A 24501-nucleotide genomic window follows, 5' to 3' on the forward strand; every position below is an offset into this window, starting at 1 on the left:
CTTTGTCTGCTAGATTTGTTCAATTGTGGTTCAGTCTTGTGCTGTTAGAGGGAAGACTGATCACCTTTATCCTGGGATGAAACATTTCTATCTTGATGGGAGTGGTGTCCTCCAGGACGACAACGTCCCCATTCGCAGGGCACGAGGGCTCACTGAATGGTCTAATGAGAATGAAAACGATGTCCATCATATGCTATTGCCTTCACAGTCATCGGATCTCAACCCAATTTAACACTAATACAATAATAGCTAAAATGATAATCGCAATTATTTTTGCTTATTTAGAAAATATTAATTTATCATGACATGCCAATTTCGGAGCAAGTTAGATTTACTGTCATTTATAAATCCATATTCTTTATCAGTGAACACTACAAGTTTATATTCCTACTCGTATGTGCAGTTTCTTAGACACATTGATCATACTGATAGAAAAATATGTTTTACAACGGATATATTGTATGCTTATAATCGTATGCACAGTGGTGAATAAGAACTGAGATCTAATGTTGCCAAATAAGATAAAGCTTGTCTCAGTGGTTTATGTTTATCTAATTGAGAAAAGCAAACATTAAAATTAAAATAAAACTGTTTTCACACTATTGAAGTATATCCTATCTTATACCAGGGTGCTCAAATCTGATTGGACAGAAGGTGTTGATTAATTTTCTATAACAGCATGGCTCTGACAGCAGCGCTTGCTGTAATTCAAATCACAGTTTTATATTAAAGCTCTAGTTCTAATACCTTAGGATTTCTATAACAATGGCTAATTCATAGGGATGTATATGGCAGATGGTCCACATAATCTAAGCCTAATAATAAACGCTAAATAAAACAAGTTGAAAATGTATAATAATTGATATGGCGAAGCGTTCTGTAAGGAGTATATAAGAGCTGGGTAACGGTTTGATTTCAGCCATAGATAAAGTGCTCAGGAAAGAGGAGTAAGACATTTCATTTGTAAAATGACAAGCTGTGTTGTTTGTCATATTAGAAGAGAGATGAAATGATTGTTTATAGCTGCTGTAAGGTAAGGAATAACAGAAACTAACTTGTCCCGCAGGCGTACCACAACATTAAATGGTGAAAAAGCATGACATGTCAATCCATTAATACATTTTAACATGTAATTGTTTGCAAATTGCTGTGGTATAAGGGGAGTGAAACACTTTGAGATGTGCTGTTGTATGAAAATAATCCAAAAATGATCCGATTTGCATCGGGCCGCATCACACCACCCTGTCACGGATTATCTTCCTACAACCGCACACCCCGTCACATTTTATTCCTTATGTTGTATTGAAACATCTTTAAATTGCACTGTATTCAACTGATGGCTGCTTTAAATGTATTTTCACATTGTTGATCACATATTGAGATGTGGATTGTATTGTCTTAGGGAGCTTCACACCTCTATTATACACACTGTTGTCAGTTCACAGGTGTTTATTTCTAAGTTTGGCACCTCTGCATAGAGAGGACTTTAGTTTATGCAAATCCCATTCGACATTTTGAAGCTCACAATCAGTTCCGAATGTGTAATTCTTTCAGTGCTAAGCTGAGACACACACAAGCCATATACGCACTGGAGTGTGTGAGGAGCTGTCTGGTCAGATAAGCATGGAGTATGTTGTCATGTTTCAGGGTGTGACTCCTGGGTGCTGTTAACACACAGGTCCATTCATACATACACACACACACACACACACTCACACACATCATTAGTGCACGCAGTGATTAATACAGGGCTGCGAAATGTGTGTGTGTCTGTATGAAGGAGCCATGACACGTTTCATCACGTGCTTCTGTGCTCACAGAGACAATCACAAAGTGTGTGTGTGTGTGTGTGGTGTGTGTTTGGTTGCATAGTTCTATATTTATGTTCACACCCCACCAAGAATGTCCCCAGTGACTAGTGTGTCTGCAGTGTGGGTTTATGTGTGATGTGTGCTTGAAGATGTTTATGTGTATTGTGACTTGAGGCTTACCTGTCAATAAAACATGCTGAAAAGCCCAGGAAAGCATTTCTGTCACTGCACCCCTCACACACACACACACACACACACACACACTCAAATGCAGAGGACAGAAATAGCTTGCTAACATGCGATTTTCAATCAGAGGTGTGACATTTTGTGTGTGTGTGTGTGTGTGTGTGTATGCATGACACACACACACAAAGAGAGCGAAGTTTGAAGTGATAATAAGCCTTATCATTGCACTACTCCATTCTGTAAGAATCAGTGTGAAGGAGAGTCAGCAGGGGCTTGACAGTGATACAGAGGGATGGGGAGATGTGAGAAAGAAGGACAAAGCATTGTGGGAAAAGTGGAAGTCCATTACGATGCACACTATTTAAATGGAGGCAATGTATGTATTTTAAAAATGTAAATAACTTACCTTGTCTTTATTTAGATTCTACTGGTGTGTGAAGAGCCTGAGTGCAGGAGTATTATAGAGTGTGTGTGAGTGTGTGTAGGTGTGTTCTGAACCTGCATATAGCCGTATATACTCTTGACCTCTCGGACTCTTTACATTTCCTAACCCTAAGGCTTTTTATCCAGGAACCAAATGGAAGTGCAAAATGATTGCACACGTTTCCACAAAAGTTTCAGGATGGAACTTTTTGCATCTTTCCTGAACGAGAACTCCTGTTCTGTGTATCCATGATCAAACCTGTGTGACAGATACAACAGAGCAACACAGTAACTCAGACGAGGCTGACACTGAGTTGTTGTTTGTTGTGTGAATATGATGTTGACATTCGTGTAGATTTTTAAAGCAGCTGTGTGAATTTCACTCTTAATGCTTTTACACCGCTTGCCTGTGCAACCGTTTTGACTCACCACCTCTGACATTAACAGGCTGTGTTGAATTAATTGCTTGTTAATTAAACAGATTTTAATCATATCAGGTAAATAGGTTTGTCACCTTGTGAAGCTTGCAGAAGAACAGCGTGTATCATTTGCACATGCACACACACAGACGTTTGTCTTACTATCCTTGTGAGGACCTTCCACTGACATAATTATTAATGCACCTAATTCATGCTATACCTACACCTCAATCTAACCCTAACCTAAACCTCAGAAACCAAAAGGAAACCTGTTGGCTCATTTAGTTTTTAAACCTTTTCATGCATAAATGATTTAAAAACATATCCAGTTACTAAATATTACATATGAATTTTAACTTTTCTAAATATCACTTGTATTAAAAAGTAAATGTAATGTCCATGTGTACCATGAGTGCCCACCAAGATATAAAAACATGTCCACCACACACACACACATACACACACACACACACACACACACACACAGACCACTTCACTTTTAAAAGCTACAGAATATATCCATTTCTGTTTCTATATTCAGAGGGCTTGAGCATGCTCTTTGCTAAGTTGGGAGTACGTATGTATTTCATGGCTGAGATCATTATTATTATTATTTTTTGATGGTTTTCTTATATATCAGTATTTCTCATTTGCTTATACTGTATCCTGTTGACATTCAGATGTAGAAGGTTATAGTATATATATATATATATATATATATATATATATATATATACATATATATACACACACACACACAGACATACTTTTATGGCTTGGTGTTGTCTGATGAAATGATAAATTTACCCAGTACAGTGTGTTGAAACAGGGTGAAAGCTGAGCAAGAATGAAGAAGCAAAATAAGAGAAAAAAAAGAGCGATTGTTTGTCGTGGTTTAACTACAGACACTCTGGAGCTTGCAGAATTACACTGTCTGTCTACCTCTGAGGCATTACATGTAGGGGTTTGTGTAAGTGCGTATAGCTTCTGATCATTTCTTTAAAAAAAAATGTGTGTGTGTGTATTGGCACACGTGTTTAAGTGTGTGTTATTGTAATTGCATGTGTGCCTGTTGTTGGTGGGTTTCAGGAGCCAGGAAGCTGTTCAGCCACTTTGCTGACTGTCATTACGGTAATAAAAGACTTGCAGTGAGGCCTCTTAAGAGCTTGTCTCTATTCAGAGAGCTCCAGCCATTCCAGCCAAACAGTGGGCTGCCGGTTGGGGCTGTGATGGATATTTGTGGATTTGTGGCTGCGCGCCAAACCTTGTGTGCTCTCTTTCGGCAGCCAGGAGCGCCTCTTTTTCTGTCTCCCAGCAGCGGGTTAATTAAATTTGCTCCCATCTACAGCTATGCTCTGATTAGCATCAGTTCCTCTGCACAGAGTGTTGTATTGTCAGTCACAAACACTCATATTTGCAAAAAGATTGGGGGATATTTGGAATATTACAATTCATTAGAATGTTGGGGAGTTTGGAGACATGAGACATGATTGCATGAAGATATTTGAAGACAGGAGTTTTTTTTTTTTTAACCTGAAAACATTGCAACAACGTGGAAATATCTTGAATATAGTCAAATGTATCTAGTATATCCTATTCAAAGATTACAATAAACCAAATATACAAGAGAATTAAAACAACTTTTTACATTTTTTTTTAACTACCTTCAAGCTTGAAAAAGTCTTTGTCAGGTAATTTTTTAATTTTAGAAAGAAGCAAAATTATCAGTAGAACAAGAAAATGTAAAGCTTAGAATTAATAAAAGTGTCTATAAATAGGTTTAATAGTCATATATTTGGTTTCTTTCAATTTCATAATAAGAAATACTAGATAAAACATGTGTATATACAGTAAGACATGCCTTTGTTTACTTTTCAAATGGACCTTTTCCATTTCAGCATGAAAACTAAATTAGAAACAGCCACTTCCATTTCCACACTGGTTGAGGGTTAGGCTTGCCAGAACAGAACTAACTGGTGTCCAGTCATGCATCGAGCCCACACGGCCAAGCCCAGTGTTAGATTAGGTGCCTACTGCAAGATTGGTGCCAGACAACCACACGTATATGTGTAAACACGCCATACAATGGCCCATATTCATCAACTTCTGTAACAAATGTATCAAAAGAAGCAGTGAATTGAATGCAAATTATGAATCAGCTTCATCTGTGTGTAGCAAATTTTCTGTGAATTTACACTGATTCACACTCTCTGCTTCACTTATTCACACTTTTCCCTCCAGCTCTCCCTTTTCTTCTCTCTCTGTGGTTTCCTGTGTGTGTGTGTGTGTGTGTGTGTGTGTGAGTGACAGTGTGTGTTTTGGGGCACATGTTTGAGTGCAACGATCAATATGGAGAGAGCAAGGGCAAAAAAGGAAACACAATTACTTATTGACAGAGAAGCCGAAGACTGAGAAGACATGGAATGACAGTTGATGGCAGAGGATAAAGAAAAAGAGAGAGAAATGAGAAGAGAGGGAGAGAGTGAAGAGGCTGAGTCAGTCGCTGGCACAATACATGTTTGTGACATGAAGTGATTTCAATTGACTGTCTCTTTGTGAATTCCACCTATTGTACTTTGCTGTACATAAGTATGGCTCTGCAGATAGGCAGTGTGTCGGGTCTGACCACAAAAATTGTGTGGAGGAGGAGATAATGTAGTCTCTGCTTGTAGCCACAGTTCGTGTGTGTGTGTGTCTATGTGTCTCCTCGACTAGTCTCTCTTTGGGTGAGGTATAAAGGACAGTGCTGTCACATATGGAGACATAATGGAAATGACAGTTCCAGCCAGGAACTTCTACTGGCCTTCCAGCTACTGCTCTCACTGCAGCATGCACAATAAGATGTTTGTGTGTTGTTGATAAATACTGTTCGTACTCTTTCACATTGCCTACATTATGCACTGTATTATATAATGTTTAAATTGCATAATAAATATAAGTTTTATTTTTCCCTATTTGGTCATTTGCCAATTCCCCTCTACTTTGCTAGCTCTCCCCTAACACACAGCAGCTACCAAACAGGGAGGGTGAAAGCTAACATGCGCATCCTCTTAAACACATGAAGCCAACAGATCTATCACAGGGCATCTGAACACCCAATTTTCCTTCATTGGAACTAAGGGGCCCAAACATGTTCCAGCATGACCACGCCCCTGTGCACAAAGCAAGGTCCATGAAGACATGGCTTGCCAAGGTTGGACTGGAAGAATTTAAGTGGCCTGCACAGAGCCCTGACCTCAACCCCACTGAACACTTTTGGGATGAATTGGAGCAGCAGCTGTGCCCCAGGCCTCCTCATCCAACTTTAGTGCCTAAACTCACTAATGCTGTTGTGGCTGAATGGACAAATCCCTACAGTCATGCTCCACAGTCTAGTCGAACGCCTTCCTGAAGACTGGAGGTTATTATAACAGCAAAGGCAGACTAAATCTGGAACAGGATGTTCAAAAAACATATATAGGTTTGATGGTCAATTGTCCACAAACATTAGGCCACTTATTGTACATATCATGTATTCTAGAAATGTATTCAGGTATCGTGATATGATGTGTTTGTCATATGGCCCACCCCTCTGGGTGTTTATGGCATTATCGGAATTGGAACTCACAAGCTCCAGATGACAGGATGAATGCTTTCCTATTGTACCACTCAGGAACTGGTGTAGTAAATATAACTTATTAAACATGTACATTTTTATGGTCACATTAATAGTTAGAACACATTTAATAGTTAGTGTCTCTCCTCTTTCATTATATTTGGGTATATACAGTATGTGACCAAATCTTAGATTAGATTCTTCCTTCCTGTTTCACTTTACTAGCAAAGCTATGTCATTTAAAGCTGTAGTCAGTAATTTGGTATAAAATTATACATCCCCTTCTTTTAATTCCCTTTAAAGGCACAACCCCAAACCACATGCATGTGAATTCCTGCATGAGATGGAGTAGAGGGAGCTAAGATTGACAGGGCACATGACAGACAGGCAGGTCCATCCTAATTGACACCCTCTTGTACTAATGGTTTGGATGTTGGTGGTCTACAGGAGTCAAGGAAGTGTACAAGTATGTCAGTGTTCCAACCAATTTAAAAAGGATTTGTAGTAGGACTGGGTATTGCAATTGCAATAAACCATGTCACAATACACTCTCTGGGAAATATCTCAGGTGCTGTATAATTTTTGGATGTTAACATCTCTTTTTACCAGTTTTTTTCCCCTCTTTTTTCTGTTTTGTTAATGTATAAATCCTAGTTAATTCAATGAGTGTAGCTTTCATTTTTTTTTTCTGTTTGAAGATGAAAAATTTGGAAGACTATGTGTCAAAGCAGGCAGTTTTAACTCTAGTGTTAATTCATTTATATAACATTTCACAATTATTTGTAGGTGATAAAATAATCTTTTTTTATTATCAGCTGACAAGAGAGAGTGTGTTATTTTTGAATACAGGTATTCTTGCATACAGTATATCAGTGAGACAGCTTTCCCCTACTACATCATGGCATGCTTGTCTCCAGAACTCATCTGGGTTGGCTCATCAGCTGTGTGTGTGTGTGTGTGTGTGTGTGTGTGTGTGTGTGTGTCTTGGCCGTTGGCTAAAAGGTTAAGAGCACTGTGGTGTTGGATGTGACAGGGCGCAGCACGTTGTGGCCCTGCCATGCACAGCACCCTGGATGAGCTGCACTGCTGTGAGAGATGTGTCACTGGGGAAATGTCAGGGGATAATGTGTGATCACTGGGCCTTTCAATGGAAGGTCAGCCTGTCCCTCCCATGCTCAGCGCCTCTTTGCACTCCCCAGGGACGCAGGGCCAGAGAGAGTCAGGCTTCTGACGCCACTCCACAGTAAAAATGTCAGACTCACAGATACAGACTCTCACACCTTTTTATGCCGCTTTGCTTTTTTTTTTTTTTTTTGCCATTAGTACTGTTATACTCCGGAGACCTAATATACTGTATGCATACTTTCCTTTTTGCATATTCTAGCCAGGAAGGAAGGTAAGGTCAGAGTTTAGGGTCAGTACTTTAGTGACTGGTGTCTCAGGGACATTTTGGACAGTCTTACTGTTGACAAGAATAATGCAGAGACAGACAAAATGCATGGCAAAGCAAAGTTACCCAGGCATCATCCAATAGGAGACCGTCTGGGTTGTCAGGGTTGAGCAAGATGGAGGAGAAATGATTCACAGTTTTCAGTTCACATTCAGAGCTGTACAAAATAATTCTTAAAGTGAATAAGAGCCACAGCTCGGCACACTCTGATACATACACTCACTGTCCACTATATTAGGAACACCTGTACACCTGCACGTTCATGCAGTTACCTAATCAGCCAATCATGTGGCAGCAGCACAATGCAAACAGTCATGCAGATACAGGTCAAGAGCATTTAATGTTCACATCAAACATCAGAGTGAAGCAAAAGTGTGATCTCTGTGACTTTGATCGTGGCATGGTTGTTGGTACCAGATGGACTGGTTTGATTATTTCAGAAACTGCTGATCTCCTGGCAATTTCACACACAACAGTCTCTTGAGTTTACACAAAATGTTGTGGAAAAACAAAAAACATCATGTGAGTGGAGTCTGCAGGCTGAAACACCTTGTTGATGAGAGAGATCAGAGGAGAATGTCCAGACTTGTTTGAGCTGACAGGAAGTCTATTGTAAATCAAATAAGCACTCTTTACAACCATGGTGAGCAGAAAAGCTTCTCAGAATGCACAACACATCAGACCTTGAGGTGGATGGGCTACAACAGCAGAAGACCACATCAGGTTACACTCCTGTCAGCCAAGAACAAGAATCAACAAGAACATTAACTGAAGCTTTTGAGAAATCTGTGTGATTTTTTTTTTTTGCATTGTGCTGCTGCCACATGATTAGCTGATTAGATAACTGCATGAACATGTAGGTGTACAGGTGTTCCTAATAAAGTGGATGGTGAGTGTCTGATTACAAGGCTACCCTGATAACAGCATTGTGGCAGTATGGTGGAAAGCTAAAAATATTCTTTGTCAAATGCTTTGTACTCAATACATTATGAATATACACCAATATATCATGACATGCTTGTCTCCAGAACTCATCTGGGTTATAAATGGATTTCTGGATATTTCTATACATGTTTTATACAGCATGGTTTTTAGTTTTGGTCTCAAGGATCACACTTCCAGTGGGTTTTCTGATGGAAGACATTATTATCTGTGAAAATGTGTATGGACACCTTTTGTACAATGATCTAACAGTGGCCATCAGGCAGGTCTGAGGTCTCTCATAATCTTCCAGTCACTAGCACTGATCCTTAACAGCTGCCGTGTTCTCCCTGTGTGTGTGTGTAGATGGCAGTGACTACAGTGAAGTTCTGCCAGACTCCTTCCCTTCTGCACCAGCTGAGCCTCTGCCTGAGTTCCAGAGCGAGCCGGAGGACACGTTCATCGTGAAGAACAGACCAGTGAAACTCTCCTGCAAAGCGTCTCCCGCCACCCAGATCTACTTCAAATGCAACGGCGAGTGGGTCAACCAGAACGACCACGTCACCAGAGAGAGCTTGGATCAGGTCACAGGTAACTTGCACTCTCATACACATGCATTTTGCTCTCTTACAAAAAAAAAATTGTGTTCTCAAACATATAGGTGGTGAATAAATAATATTGTCTGATCAAGAGCTGGTGCAGGTCCAAATGTTATTTTTAACAGCTGACCCAGATGCGGTACAGACCCAGTTCAGAAGTAGTTGTCACCACAGCATTTTGCTAAAAACAATTACCAGGCAAACATCAAACCACATACTTTTTTTTAAAATAAAACATTATAATGCAGAATACTTTCAGTGCAATGTTTCGGCAGTAGGAGATCTGCTCCTACTATTCATCACTGCCATGGTTGCTAGCTGAACTCTCATTAGTTGAATGGTAATGGTCATGAGCTCAATGATGGTAAATGCTACCACTTTGTTTGACTGTGACTGCCCGGTTGAACCATCTGATGACTGGAAAGCAACTGGGTTCTTGTAATTAGCCTCTGAACCAAACCTTTAGGAATAATGGTGAATAAACTCTGGAATTTACTAATATGTTGTAAGCCGCTTACTCTAACTTTTTTGACTCATCAGCTAAACTTTATTAGGAACACTGCGAATACTAAGTGGGACACACCTTTGCTCTCAGAACAGCCTCAGTTCTTTGTGACATGGATTCTACAAGATGTTAGAAAGATTCCTTTGAGATTCTGCTCCATGTTGACATGATTGCATCAGATAATTGCTGCAGATTTGTCAGCTGTGAATCTCCCGTTCTATCACATCCCAAAGGTGCTCTACTGGATTCATGACTGGGGAGGCAACTGAAGTACACACTGAACTCATTGTGGAACCAGTTAGAGATGATGTGTGCTTTGTGACATACTGCATTATCAGGCTGCAAGTGGGTATTAGAAAATGGGTAAATTGTGACCATAAAGAGATGCACATGGTCACCAACAATACACAGATGGCCTGTGGCATTCAAACGATGCTCGATTGGTATTAAGGGGCCCTGAGTGTGCCAAGACAACATTCCCCACACCACCTGCCTGAACTGTTGACACAAGGCTGGTTGGGTCCATGCATTCATGCTCTTAATGCTAAATCTGGACTCTTAATGCTATCTGCACATAAACAGAACTTCCTAAGACCAAGCAATGTTTTTTCCAATCTTCAGCTCCAGTTTTGGTGAGACTGTCTCCAGTGTAGCCTCTGATTCCTGTTCTAGGCTGACAGGAGTGGAACCTGATGTGTCTTTCTGCTGTTGTAGCCCATCCACCTCAAGGTTCACAGTGTTGTGTGTTGCTTTTCTGCTCACCATCAACATTAAATGAAGCAGGGCTACAGGTTTATAAAGGTTTTCCATAAAAATAAGAGCCAGTTATGTTCCAATATGCAAATACAGGCAACTGTCAGGAGGCCATATATGTTTTACACATACACACACACACACATATATATATATTTTTTTAAATATTTATTTTACATATTTATAAAATGCAGAATGCACATTGTAAAATTGAATGCACATTGTGAATGCACATTGTGAAAGTGCCACATCAATCAGTTTATTATTTAATATAGACAAAAATCAAGGTCATATTCATTGTGAGACTTTATTATACTGGTTAATATTTGTGGCTGTGTGGCTCAGGTCTGGTGGTGCGTGAGGTAGACATCTCAGTGTCCAGGGTTCAGGTTGAGGAGCTCTTTGGCTTGGAAGATTACTGGTGCCAGTGTGTAGCCTGGAGCTCAGCGGGTACCACCAAGAGCCGGCGCGCATATGTTCGCATCGCATGTAAGTCTCTCTATAACTTGCACTTTATCCTGCAGTGATATATTTTAAGGCCAGTAATATCGACTTACCCTGAAAAATGCAACAGAAGTTTGGAGAAGCTTTTAGCTCTGTTGTTGGCTAGTGTTGTTAAAAGCTTCTTTCACCACCTGTCATACTGTGCAGACCTCAGGAAAAACTTTGAGCAGGAGCCACTCGGCAGGGAGGTGCGTCTGGAACAGGAAGTTCTGCTGCAGTGCCGCCCACCAGAAGGGATCCCACCTGCTGAGGTACATTAACTTAATTCCTCTTCCTCCTCTTCTTCCTGCTTCTTCTCCTTTCCTCTCTCATTTGGGATTTTTTTCAGTGTCTCTAGCTCCTGCTGTTCTGCTTGGTGTGCTGCTCAGAGCACACAAGATAATACTGTAATACTGAAACATCTCTCTAATATGTTTCAAGTACCTTAGGCTCACGGATGAATTAACGTAGCCAAACTGAGCAGAATATTCATGCACTCTGCTCAATTATGTATTGCCTATTTAAAAGGGGTAGTGGTTTGCAATAAAATTTATACCAATTTTATATAATTTATAAAATTTATACTGAATGCTTGAATCTGGTCAGAAGGTGTGCATTATTTTTGTATAACAGCGCAGCTTGGGCAATAGTTCTGGCTCTAACATCAACGATAGGTTAATATTAATGCACTCATTCAAATACTTTGTTTCTTTAGTAACAGCTCATACAATGGTAAAATGGCAGTCTGTGTTTTTTGAGAGAGAGAGAGAGAGAGAGAGAGAGAGAGATACCATAGAGGGAATGACTGTTTATTGCAGCTATAATGTAGGTGAGAACAGGAGCTAACTTGTCTCATGGATGTTCCACAACATTAAATTTAACAAATAATAAACCAAAAAATGTGCAATATGTCATTCTTTAATCATTGAAACATTGAAATCGTTGGCAAATTAGCAGAACAACACACTCCAGACTCTGCTGTTATACAAAAAAGTGCACTTTGGGTAGGTGGGGGCATTGTGCTACATCACATGTTGTTTTGAGTGTAACTAACATGCAGGTTAATATTTGTAACTGTCAATTTAATTAAATTATAACTTTCATTTACTGATCCTAAAAAAATCAGTCTACCCTGAACACACGTTCTCCATAAAAACAATCAGTTTTTTCAGGCATTTTGTAGAGATACTCTGTTGTGCCTCACGCTGGACTTTGCAGAGGGTTTTGGAGTTTTGGAGTCGATTTGGTTAAGTTTTTTGTGACTGGTCAGGCCATTGCATTCAACACAGCACTGTCTCCTACCTCTTCAAATACCATATAGCTTTGAGGTTTGTTTAGTAAAACAAAGCATACACGTAAAGGTGCACGTAAAACACACAAGTAAAACATAGTGTAAAGAATGTGGTAAAATGCTCCTGAATGTTTTCTTAGAGTGCACCATATTTTAACCCAGTAAATTGCACCTAAATTTTCTTCCCATAATTCCACAGGTAGAATGGCTGAAGAATGAGGAGCTCGTTGATCCTGTGCAGGACTCCAACTTCCTTATAACCATTGACCATGACCTCATCATCAAGCAGGCACGTCTTTCTGACACAGCTAACTACACATGTGTGGCCCGAAATGTGGTTGCCAAGCGACGCAGCAGCACTGCTACACTCATCGTCTATGGTAATGAACCGAATAATTTCGCTTCTAAACTTCAAAAAATGTGAAACGTTCTATTTGTCAGTTTTGTCAATTTAGTCATATGTGGTCATATTTAGAAATAGCTCACGAATTAACACTAAGCTGAAAATTTGCTTGTTGTTTGACTGTTACATTCGTATATTTTGGCTATATATTGATTGTATATTTTGAAAAGGCTTCAGTTCCTAGTGAGACTCTTAAGACAGTACGTTGAGCTCTAATAGACACATATGACTCAGATTTATGGCATGGAAAGGCTCTGTGTTCCATTCCCTGTCCAATTACTGTAGTTAACTTGGACCATTCGTCACACAGCACACTGCCAGACCAGCTGCTGTTTTGACAAGTCTGAGTGAATCTAGAAAGTTCCATCATTGCATGCCTCATAATATCTGTGTGTGTGTCTGTGTGTCTGTGTGTGCATGTTCTTCCTCAGTGAGTGGAGGCTGGTCGTCCTGGACAGAGTGGTCAGAGTGTAATGCACGTTGTGGGCGGGGCTGGCAGCGACGGACACGTAGTTGCACCAATCCGGCACCACTTAATGGAGGTGCTTTTTGTGAGGGCTCACCCTTTCAAAGAGTCACCTGCACCACCCTCTGTCCAGGTGAAACGGACTGACACTTGTCAATCACTGACTCACTTATATATACACGAAAGCACTATATAATGACACTCACTTGTGCCAGATGTTCCATGCTCAAATACACACCTAAACAATAACACAAATCTCCAGAATCTGCATGAATACTTTGTTGTGAGATACTGTAAGATATGTTGTGTCCTCATCGTCTTGTGTGTTGCCCCCTAGTGGATGGAGGCTGGACAGAGTGGGCTAAATGGTCAGCGTGTGGGACCGAGTGCACACACTGGCGTAGCCGTGAGTGCCAGGCTCCTCCACCACGTAACGGAGGACGCCACTGCAGCGGCAGCATGATGGAGAGCAAGAACTGCACCGAGGGACTGTGTGCCCACTGTGAGTCTAACTGATCTTCCACTTAGCCACATAAGAAAGAAGAGCCAAAGCAAAGTAATATATGAAAGCTTCACACATAGGGCTTTCCTTTTGAAACAGGAAGTCAGGGAAGGAGCATGGCAAAGAAATTGAATTGGTTTCCATAACATCCAGTAGCCAATAACTGAAGATACACTACACTTCCTGCCAAATCTAAACAGTCCCTTAGCAATCCAGCTAAATATGCAGCTGAGAGTTTAAAGAGAGCTGTGTAGGATTTCACTCTGCCAGTTTGCCCACTGCACCTTTGTCATGTTCAGTCGAGCAGAGCTTTCCAACCACCATGCCTCATATTGGTACTATGCCATGGGTCGTTTGTTATCAGCCTGCAGCAGTGTTTTCCCTCTCCCCTTAGCAGTGAGGGCATTAGTCTCCCCACGGGGGAGAGGGAAAATAACAAAAAGCCATTTAACATGAGGCAATAAAATAAAACTATATAGAGAAACAAGCTTCCTGAACAATACACACACACACAACACACTAATGTGTCTCAATAACTAAATGCTCACTCCCTCATTGTGTCTTACACACAAATTAGCTGTATAATAAATGCACCAGACCACCACAGTTAGTGCAGTACCTGATGTTTGAGCATGTTTGCGATGAGATCAAGATTTCGAAGGGGCAGCGAGTGGAGACACACGCAATATAAACTCCAGCCATCTTGTCAGCTCACAAGGGATGGTTTGGAAGGGGAATTAATGTGCAGGAAGCTGCGCAACCAGAATTACATGAATTACCCATGTATGGTGGGTGAGTGCAGGATGAATCAGCAAACATTTTTCACCCCTCTTCTAGAAAAGCTGAAAAAATAACCTAAGAATATCTAATCACCACACATTTTCTGTCACTTTTTTAAATATATACTGGCTTATTTGTGTCCACAGTGATAAAATCATCTGAAAATCTAAAACACCAATTTTTCACCAACTTTAAGTAACAGATTGTCCTTATTGCACATATTATGATTGTAAATAAATAGAAAATAGACTTTTCCACATTGTATGTTAAAAGTGTATACGCTTTCATGTATTTGTGTAATCCAACTAATTAATAAATGCTTTATAGCGAGGAGGAATTACCATTCCAATCAGTAATTCAACTGAGTGGAATTACTAATCAGAAGGGTCAGTATTTAACCACTTAGCCAACATAGCCCAAAAAATATATGAGTATCTAACAATATATTGATTATAATTTACAATCAAATAAAATAGAATGTCATGTCATGATCAGTCCTGTTTACACTAAGAGCGTGCACAGATATCGAATCGAATTAAACATGTAAGGCAGCAGTATTTGAATACTAAAAGCCTGTGGGATAAAAGAGAGATAATACGTTTCCAATAATGTTTAGTACATCTCCTTTAAAAGTTTAATACTAGAACAGACATCAGTCAGGTACGTCAGGATTGCAGACCCCTTTTTACACCAGCATCCCAACTGCTCCACGATGCATTTTATTTTATAGTGACCATTACTCTCACATTTCATATGTTCCATAGTATGTTTAATAGGTTTCATTCACTGGTTTAGTGAAAATAATGTGCAAATATCTCTACTCACAAATTATTATAAACATGAGAACACATAGTGTGAGTGGGAGAGTTCGAACACATGAGATTTTCACTCCTAAATCTCTCTGGCATTTAAAACTAGACTGAAAAGCTTGAATTTTGACCGATGTCAGAGTTTGCACTGCTACAGTAGGGCTGCAGGTTGAAATATTCAGCTGATATTCAGTAAGGACTTCGCTGTGCATTCAGTATTTCTGATCATTATTTCATCATATTATGTCTGTCAAACACACAAATGCACGCACCACTGCCTGCAGGGGGGAGATTATTTGTCAAGGAAAAATGCTGCTTGATTACACCACATTAATTTTACCCTCTCTTAATTCGCCAAATATTTGTTCTTTAATTTTTACAGCTACATATTTCATTGTCCCTTCCTTAGCCTAGTTTAGATTTAGAGTTTATCATAGATGTTCATATGGGCACCATTTGTGCAAACACTGGTGTTAAAAGGACGTATCTCCTTACCTCATATAGCAGTAGCACATGTGTGGGTGTTTGTGTTGGAGTTGATTATACTTACTTCCGTAAGTTAGAGCACAGATGGTGAATGGGATAAATGCTGATATTTTAGGAGGCAAGGTGCTTAACACGTGAACACTGAGGGAATGAAGCAGGTTTATTCTGATACTCAGTGCTTAGTGGACTACAAAACAGTCTCACACTACAAAACAGTCTCACTGAACATGCAGGCAGGCAGTGTGTGTATGTGTGTGTGTTTTTTTGAGCACCAACTTGAGGGTTTTGATTTGCTCCTAGGCACCATGATTAATAATGCAGCCCACACACACTTACTGTTTCATTTACTCACTGATTCCTTCACAGTTTACACAGGTTCAACTTTTATTTCAGCTTACTCAGCTGTTAGATGTGCCGCTGGTGATTCATTTACTAAATTTGTTAGCATATTTCATTCATTTTGTTTGTTGTCTCCTTTTCATTAAGATAATCTTATAGTTTCTGAATGCATGACCCATTTTTCCTTTGTTCATTTTCTTTTGTTTTCTTTCAAACAGATAAAAAGGTTTCTGTTGAACATACAAACCATCGTAAGTTCATCTTTTCACGTTTGTGCATCCATTTCTTCACTGCGTGTGTGGATATGATTTATGTGAGGGGCTACAAGAGTGTATCTGTGCATATCCATGCACTCCTGTCTAATCTATATTCCATTCTGCCCTTTTTCACTTTGTTTTCTGTGTAATCGTAGAATGTTCTCTTGTATTGCATAATTGTAGTAAGGGGAATACTTGAGATGATGATATTAATTCCAGGATTTGGAAAGGTCAAAAATATCAATTTCACAGTCTTTTGAACATGGATAAGCTCATATAAATGGAACAGCAGAAAGAGATAAACTAGGATATGCTTTTACAGTAAAAGGCACCACACCCATCACATCCCGCCCTCAGTGTAAAGACAAGCAAAAAGCTAATTTTAGTGGCTGAATAAGATTTAGTCGTAAAATAAACATTAACTACAAACTCATTAAGCATTCTTAGGAATAATAAATTCTCTGCCTAATGAACTCTAAAGGAGTAATGGCAATAATACGATTAAACTCCTTCTCCTGTAGAAGATGCAAAAAGTAATTACAAAAACATTTGACCAAAATTAGATGGTTTTGTAATATCAGCACACTAGCAGGGCTGAATCGCTATTCGATGGAGACTGATGCATTAAAAAATGAATATGTACATATCTTGAAAATAATATATAATGCATATGCCAGTTTCAAGTACAGCTTGGAGTCATTTAGGAGTTAATGAGTGCATATCTGGCATTGTAGCTTACGGCTGCAGTGGTGCTAATATTTATATCACTGTGATCCTGATAACAGGGAAAGCTGAAAAGAAATGCACTTAATTTATCACTCTTCTGTCTAGAGTAATAAGCTATGACAAAAGTCAGATTCACTGCAGTCTTATCATTTAAGCCCTCTTACCAATCAGTGCCATATTTTCTCATATTCTATCCTGTATTTTTTTAATGCTTCTCTTCTTTTTTCATCTACGTACAGACTTTGTCATATAAATATAAGCCTTTGCATTTTACATATGGGGCTTCATCATCTACATACATGCATTTGTCATATCCATATACAGTAGGCCTTTGTCATAGATGTATAGGTCTTCTACATATAGTCCTTTGTATTTTACAACTTTGCAGTGAGATGTTCAACAAGTCCAACAATGTTCAACAATGTGCACATACTTTTGGACATATAGTGTACATATAGGTCTTTGTCCATGGTTTTGGAAAGGGATGTTCGAAAAGCACATCTGGTTGTGATGGTTAGGTGTCCACAAAGTCTTGGCCATATAGTGTAAGCCTGTCATACACTGCCTGGCCAAAAAAAAAGTCGCACACTCTAATATTTTGTTGCACCACCTTTAGCTTTGATTACGGCATTCGTCGTGGCATTGTTTTGACAACCTTATACAACTTCACAACATTTATTTCCATCCAGAGTTGCATTATTTTTTGGCTGAGATCTTGTTTTGAGGACGGGAGAGTAGGACCACTCCATAAAGTCTTCTCCAGCACATCCCAAAGACTTTCAATGGGGTTAAGGTCAGGACTCTGTGGTGGCCAATTCATGTATGATGAATTCTTGTGTCCTCATGCTCCCTGAACGACTCTTTCACAAGTTAAGCCTGATGAATCTTAGCATTTTCATCCTGGAATATGCCTGTGCTGTCAGACAAGGAAAAAATCCATTGACGGGATAACCTGGTCATTCAGTACATTCAGGTGCTCAGCTGACTTCATTTTATTGCCACACAGTGAGGCTGAGCCTAGACCTGACCAGCTGATGCAACCCCACATCATAACACTGCCTCCAGAGGTTTGTACAGTAGGCACTATGCATGACGGGTGCATCACTTCATGCATTTCCCGTCTTACCCTGACATGCCCATTGCTTTGGTATAGGGAAAATCTGGACTTACAGGCAGACCACAGGACCTTTTTCCATTACTCCACAGTCCAATCTTTATGCTTCAGAGCAAATTGAAGTACTTTTTTCTGATTAGTCTCACTAACAAATGGCTTTCTTGTGGCCATTTGTTAGTGAGGGACTTACTTAGTCCCAATCCTGTAAGTTCTCATCACATTGTGCATGTGGAAATGCTCTTACTTTCACTATTAATCATAGCTGTGAGTTCTCCTGTCGATTTTTTATATTACTTTTTTTATGATGTGACACCAAGTTTTTTAAGAACTCTGATCACAATCATTCAAGATTTTTTTCCAACTACATTTCTTCCGCAAAGTTGATGGTTTACCACTATCCTTCCAGGCTGTAATAATGCACTGGACATTTCTTAACCCAATTCCAGTGATTTCAGCAATCTCCTTAGTTGTTTTCTTTGCTTGATGCAGGCCAGTAATTTGCCCTTCTGAAACACAGTAGCATCTTTTACTTGACCACGGGATACGTAATCTGCCATGGTTGTTTAAGAAATGAGAAGCTACACACTGCATCAGTTAAGGTTAAAAGAATTGTTGCCATCTGAAACATATTAATCACTGCAGTAATGATCCAATCATAGGCTCTTAAGTATTTGCTTATTTAAATCCAAACAGTGACCATTTTTTAGCCAGGTAGTATATACATATAAGTTTTTGTCATATACATATAAGCAGATTGCCACATCTTGGCCTAATTTTCTCTTCTTCATAATTACACAACTCCCATCTCTTGTGTTTCGTCCTTATTTCTTGCTTTATGATTCTTTCTTTTTTATGACTGTTATCCCCAACTTTTCTTTCCACCTTCTTCTATCCTCATCTTTCTTCTCTCTTTTCTCCCTTGGGGACTAGTGAGGTGTCAGGAGAGGCCATGCAAGTTTATTGTAAAATTCAAAATGAAGACAGTCATGAAGTCTAAGGTTGTTTCAGCAAGTCCATTTGTTCATATAGCAAAATGGTGATGTGACTTAATTAATGTTTTGTATCTACTCATATATGTGTATCTATGTGTATATACTCACATATGTGTATAGTTTGTTAGTCTAAAATTGTGTGTGTGTGTGTTTCAGTGGATTCAGGGGCAGGAGTGGCTATGTATGCAAGGCTGGTGGGGGCTCTGTTGTTGTGTGTAATCCTTGTGCTCATTGTGGGCATCCTGGCTTACCGCTGTAGCTGTCGCCATTTCCACGGAGATATCACTGACTCCTCATCTGCCCTTGCTGCTGCCTTCCATCCTGGCAAACCGCCAAGACAAGGTGAGACCATACTGTCGGTTTCTCCATATCCATATCTCTCTAGCTTATTACATCTCAATTTCAGTTGAACTCGGTATAAACTGCTTCTTTTTAAGCTTTATCTAATGTTCTTAATTCTCTTCTGCTGCTTACTCACATTTCCCCTGCTGTCTCTGGTGCTTTGTCTCTCTTCAACTTAATCACTCTTCGGTATAAGCACTCTTTCAAATCCTTGCCTCTTTTTAAAGCTTTCTTTTCTCAGGCAGCTCCTGCCACAACTGGAAAATCCTATTACTTCTGCTCTGTCCTCAGAGAAATGTTTTCTCTGTGTTTGCCTTCCTTCTTTATTAGATAACCTTCATGTGCTGCACTCCTCAGCTCCCCCCGACCTCACTGCTAGCGCTGGAACATTCCGGGGGCAGATCTTCTCCTCGCTGCAACAGAGCACACTTGACTCGCACCACAAGATCCCCATGACCAACTCACCTCTGCTAGATGCTCTGCCCAGCCTCAAGATTAAAGTTTATGACTCCTCTACCATGTCATCGCTGGAGCTGCCCACCAGCCTGGGATGTGAAGAAGACATCATGAGCTTGAAGACGATGGGCAGCGGTGCACGAGAGCCTCGCACACACACTCTGCCTGCTGAACCGGGCCACAGCACCAGTGCCACGTTAGGCAGCCTCGGCGGGCGCCTGACCATCCCTAACACAGGCAATTCAATGTCACTTTGAACTATCAGTTTCTCTAATTATGGCTTTTCAATATGGATTTCAACTTTCAGTATGGCTTTTGAGTTTCAAATTCCTACCCAAATAAAATTATCTCCCTCTCTGTCTGTGTCTCAGGTGTGAGCCTACTGGTGCCGCCAGGAACCATTCCTCAGGGGAAATTCTATGAAATGTATCTCATCATCAACAAATGGGAGAAGACTACGTAAGTCAGCCCCAGTAACAGATTTTTACTTTTTGTAGGCATTTTTCATGCAGGCTTTCCTCTCTCTCACTTTGTCTTGTTACAGTTCTGGGTTTCATTTAGCTGTCATTTGCACCTTCACTTGTTGCCACAGCCAACAAATCATTACAGCCATCGCAAGGCTGTTTTTAACTGCAGAAACACTGTTGCATAATTGACAGCATTTCAAACCCCAGGCAGTGAAAGCAGGACTAATATGAAATGAAAACAGCTCTGCTGGTGTTTTTGTACCAACTTTTCTGCTGGGCCACATTTTTTGTTTTGAAGTGTCTCATTAAGGCATTTTGTCAAGAAGAGCTTTGCTGGAGAAAGATCTCCCACTATCTGCACTCTGACACTAAAGAGCATCTCAGTGATGTCTCTCTGTGTGTGCATCTGCTGCACTGATTTAAGTTGTCTTGCACTTTTCGTCATGGAGCACAGTTGGTTTACACCACATAGTCCTATATTTTAATGACATTAAATTGACTATACACACAACTTTGTTGTGTGTATATGTCAACAAATTGTTGAATTAGCACCTGCAGAGTTTGTTTGAACCAACATTATTTGATTTACCTTTGCTGGCTTGAGGGTCAGTGAATAAATAGCCATAGTATTAGCCATACTGCATTTGTAATTGTCAGGGAAGCACATTTTATGTATTGAGCACTAGTGTGTCAGTAGAAAACATTAATGATTTCCAGAAATTATATTTCCAAAAGACAATTTAATTGCAGAGAAATTTTTGCATGTTATTAAGTAATAGATCATCATTCCACTCCTGTCAGTGAAGAACAGTAATCTGAGGCTACAGTGGGCACAGGCACAGTTGAAGATTGGAAATTTTTTTTTTTAATTATTTATTTTGTTTTTATAAAAATGTTGTTGTCATTTGCTTTTGACATGAAAACCAGTGATGAAAATACATCCTTCTTATGTGTGCCTTCTGTCAGGTTGCCATCGGAGGGTGGTCAGACAGTGCTGAGTCCGGTGGTGAGCTGTGGGCCCTCAGCCATGCTGCTAAGCCGCCCAGTCATCCTCACCCTGCCCCACTGCGCCCACCTCGAGACTCCCAACTGGAGCCTCACCCTTAAAACACAGAGCAACCAAGGAGTCTGGGAGGTGAGCATCAAGTCAGAGACCAGTGAAAAGCATCTTCTAGCACAGACCTTATCAAAGCAAATCTTCATAACTCATTCCCATTCAAACTCCCTGCCACTAGGAGGTGCTGACTATAGGAGAGGAGAGTTTGTCCTCGCCGTGTTACATGCAGCTGGAGGAGCAGAGCTGCCACATTCTGATGGAGCACTTAGGCACCTACGGTCTGGTGGGACAGTCAGTTCCTCCTCAGCCTGCTTGTAAGAGGCTACAGCTTGCCCTGTTTGCTCCCCGAGCTCCTTGCCTCTCTCTGGATTACAGTCTGAGGGTCTACTGCATACAAGACACGCCCTATGCCCTAAAGGTTAGCTACTTCATCTCCTCATATTCTATCAAACATAAAACTCACCAACCTTATTTGCTCTCTTTTCTTGTCTTTACTTAATTTTTTCTTTTGATCTCTTTTATTTCTGACATGCAGGAAGTGTTAGAATTAGAGCGAACACTTGGTGGGGTATTATTGGAGGATCCCAAGTCACTCCTCTTTAAGGACAGTTACAACAACCTACGACTGTCAATCCATGACATCCCGCACTCTCATTGGAGGAGCAAACTTCTTGCCAAGTATCAGGTGAGTTGTTTGGGATGGAACCTGTTTTGTCACCTGCATCACTAGTATGTAGTATAGTACAGTATACACTAAAAGAGCATTTTATTAGGACACTCTACTAATACTGGGTAGGGCCTCCCTTCGCTCTCAAAACAGCCTCGTGGCATGAATTCCACAAGATGTTGGAAACATTCCTTTGAGATTCTGGTCCATGTTGACACAATTGCAGCAAGCAGTTCCTGCAGGTTTTTCAGGTGCAATTTCATGCTGTGAATCTCCCGTTCTACCACATCCCAAAGGTGTTCTTTTGAATTCAGATCCGGTGACTGGGAAGGCCACTGAAGAATATTGAACTCAGTGCCATGTTCATCAATCCAGTTTGAGACAAATTTTGAGATTGAGACAGTTATATAGAGTGGTTGATATCTGAGTTACTGTAGCCTTTCTGTCAGCTCGAACCAGTCTTTCCTGTATTGTATTGTGTTGTATGGTGTAGTCTTGTAGCTTCTTGTTTCAACAAAACATGATAAAACATTAGCTTATCATTTGTGTCACTGTACTCAAACAATTCCTGTCCGCCACTTTTTTTTGAACCATCTAGAATTTTTTTTTTGCCAGTTTTCTGTATAATTTACACACACACTTTGTGCAAATATTTGGCCAAGCTATGTTGAAAAAATGTAAGCTGTGTGCACATTTTAACTACTACAGCTGCTACATTTATGGATATGCTTGTGGTTAATGTGGTGTTTTTGACAATACACTGAGAGAAATTCCTAATACAGAAATACCAATATTTTAAGATACTCAACATTATTTTGATGAATTTACTTGTGTAAATGTACATATAATAAAGTATCTACTGAATTTAATTAATCATACTGTAATAAATGATACATAATTTGCAAGACAGTGTAAACTACAGTGTAAAATGCATTCAATTTGATATTAATTAATTGTGCAGATATCCATAACAGGGTTAGCCTAATAAGGTTATCATAATCAATAGAATATAGAAACAGATGACAAATGGAACAGATGATAAAGGAAAAACCAACATAATGTAATGTCTTAGTTAGGCGTTGGGTCACTAAGGTCACCTAGCAGAGATACCGCCACACACACTTTGTTTTTCCTTTAAATTGTCATCGGCCTATATAGGTATATGGGGAATGTTATTCTGATGCTTTATAGAAATCACAATTTACCTATCTAGCTATTTCATAAAGTGGTGGGTGAATGTATATACACAAGGAGATACTACAAGTGTCACATACTGTACATATACAATGTAAAACACAGGTGTGTGTTTGTTAATATCAACACAGGTAGGTGTGTGTTAATTTCAATCCCTGCTTACCTCCAGTTTTGCTGTGTGTATTACAGGAGATCCCATTCTACCACATCTGGAATGGGAGCCAGCGGCCCCTGCACTGCACCTTTAGCCTGGAGAGAGGCAGCCTGGCCGTGTCCCAGCTCAGCTGTAAAATCTGTGTGAGGCAGGTGGAAGGGGAGGGACAGATATTCCAGCTCTACACAGACATCCAGGAGGTACAGACACTGTGGAAAGGGTTTGATTGCAGCACAAGTGCAATTGCTGCTCAACTGAATTGCTCCAAACTGCTTATTTGGATGAAACATTTATGTGTGTGCTTGTTTGTGCTTGTGTGTCAGACATTGCCCCCCCATTCACCGCTGCCTGCAGCAGGAACAAGCCTGCCGTCATCTCAGGTGGGTCCTTATGCCTTCCGCCTGCCAGCCTCCATCCGCCAAAAGATCTGTGCCAGTCTTGATGCCCCCAGTGCCCGCGGCTGTGACTGGAGACTGCTTGCACACAGCCTGGGCTTTGACAGGTGAGTATATTAGCATGAATGCCTGCATGTGTGTGTGTGTGTGTGTGTGTGTGTGTGTGTGTGTGTGTTTGTTTATCTTGCTGAGTACCAAATTTCCCCACAAGGATAGGAATATCTGACCATTTCCTCCCACGAGTAAAAGATGGTGGATGACAAAACTGTATGTGAGCCACTCACAAAAACAAATTTTGAAAGTCATAACTCCTAATTCAAAAACATATTCCGAATTTTTTTTGAATAGTCTAGAATTTTAATGTGTCAATCTGCCTATCTAAAAGAAAGAACAGCTTTCTCTCATGGAGGTAGAACAATTTTTAATATTCAGAGTGCATAATTTAGACCTCAGAGCAGT

At 40.1% G+C, this 24501-nt stretch overlaps 1 protein-coding gene across 5 annotated transcripts in view; it reads left to right on the forward strand.

The window, feature by feature from the left end:
• unc5b (unc-5 netrin receptor B) overlaps nt 1-24501 on the forward strand; it is a 63043-nt gene that overhangs the window by 34289 nt on the left and 4253 nt on the right. Inside the window, exons 2-16 of one of the 5 annotated variants that reach the window (XM_026940851.3) lie at nt 9172-9396; nt 11008-11151; nt 11314-11417; nt 12636-12816; nt 13271-13438; nt 13643-13807; nt 16440-16472; nt 19467-19652; nt 19983-20345; nt 20480-20567; nt 21542-21710; nt 21811-22050; nt 22168-22317; nt 23683-23847; nt 23971-24149. In XM_026940851.3, coding sequence (XP_026796652.2) covers nt 9172-9396; nt 11008-11151; nt 11314-11417; nt 12636-12816; nt 13271-13438; nt 13643-13807; nt 16440-16472; nt 19467-19652; nt 19983-20345; nt 20480-20567; nt 21542-21710; nt 21811-22050; nt 22168-22317; nt 23683-23847; nt 23971-24149 — 2560 coding nt within the window. The remainder of the gene's footprint in view (nt 1-9171; nt 9397-11007; nt 11152-11313; nt 11418-12635; nt 12817-13270; nt 13439-13642; nt 13808-16439; nt 16473-19466; nt 19653-19982; nt 20346-20479; nt 20568-21541; nt 21711-21810; nt 22051-22167; nt 22318-23682; nt 23848-23970; nt 24150-24501) is intronic. The other 4 variants (XM_026940860.3, XM_053232819.1, XM_053232818.1 and 1 more) reach the window with 4 other exon arrangements.

This window comes from Pangasianodon hypophthalmus, chromosome 3 (genome assembly GCF_027358585.1).
Source record: "Pangasianodon hypophthalmus isolate fPanHyp1 chromosome 3, fPanHyp1.pri, whole genome shotgun sequence".
NCBI lineage: Eukaryota > Metazoa > Chordata > Actinopteri > Siluriformes > Pangasiidae > Pangasianodon > Pangasianodon hypophthalmus.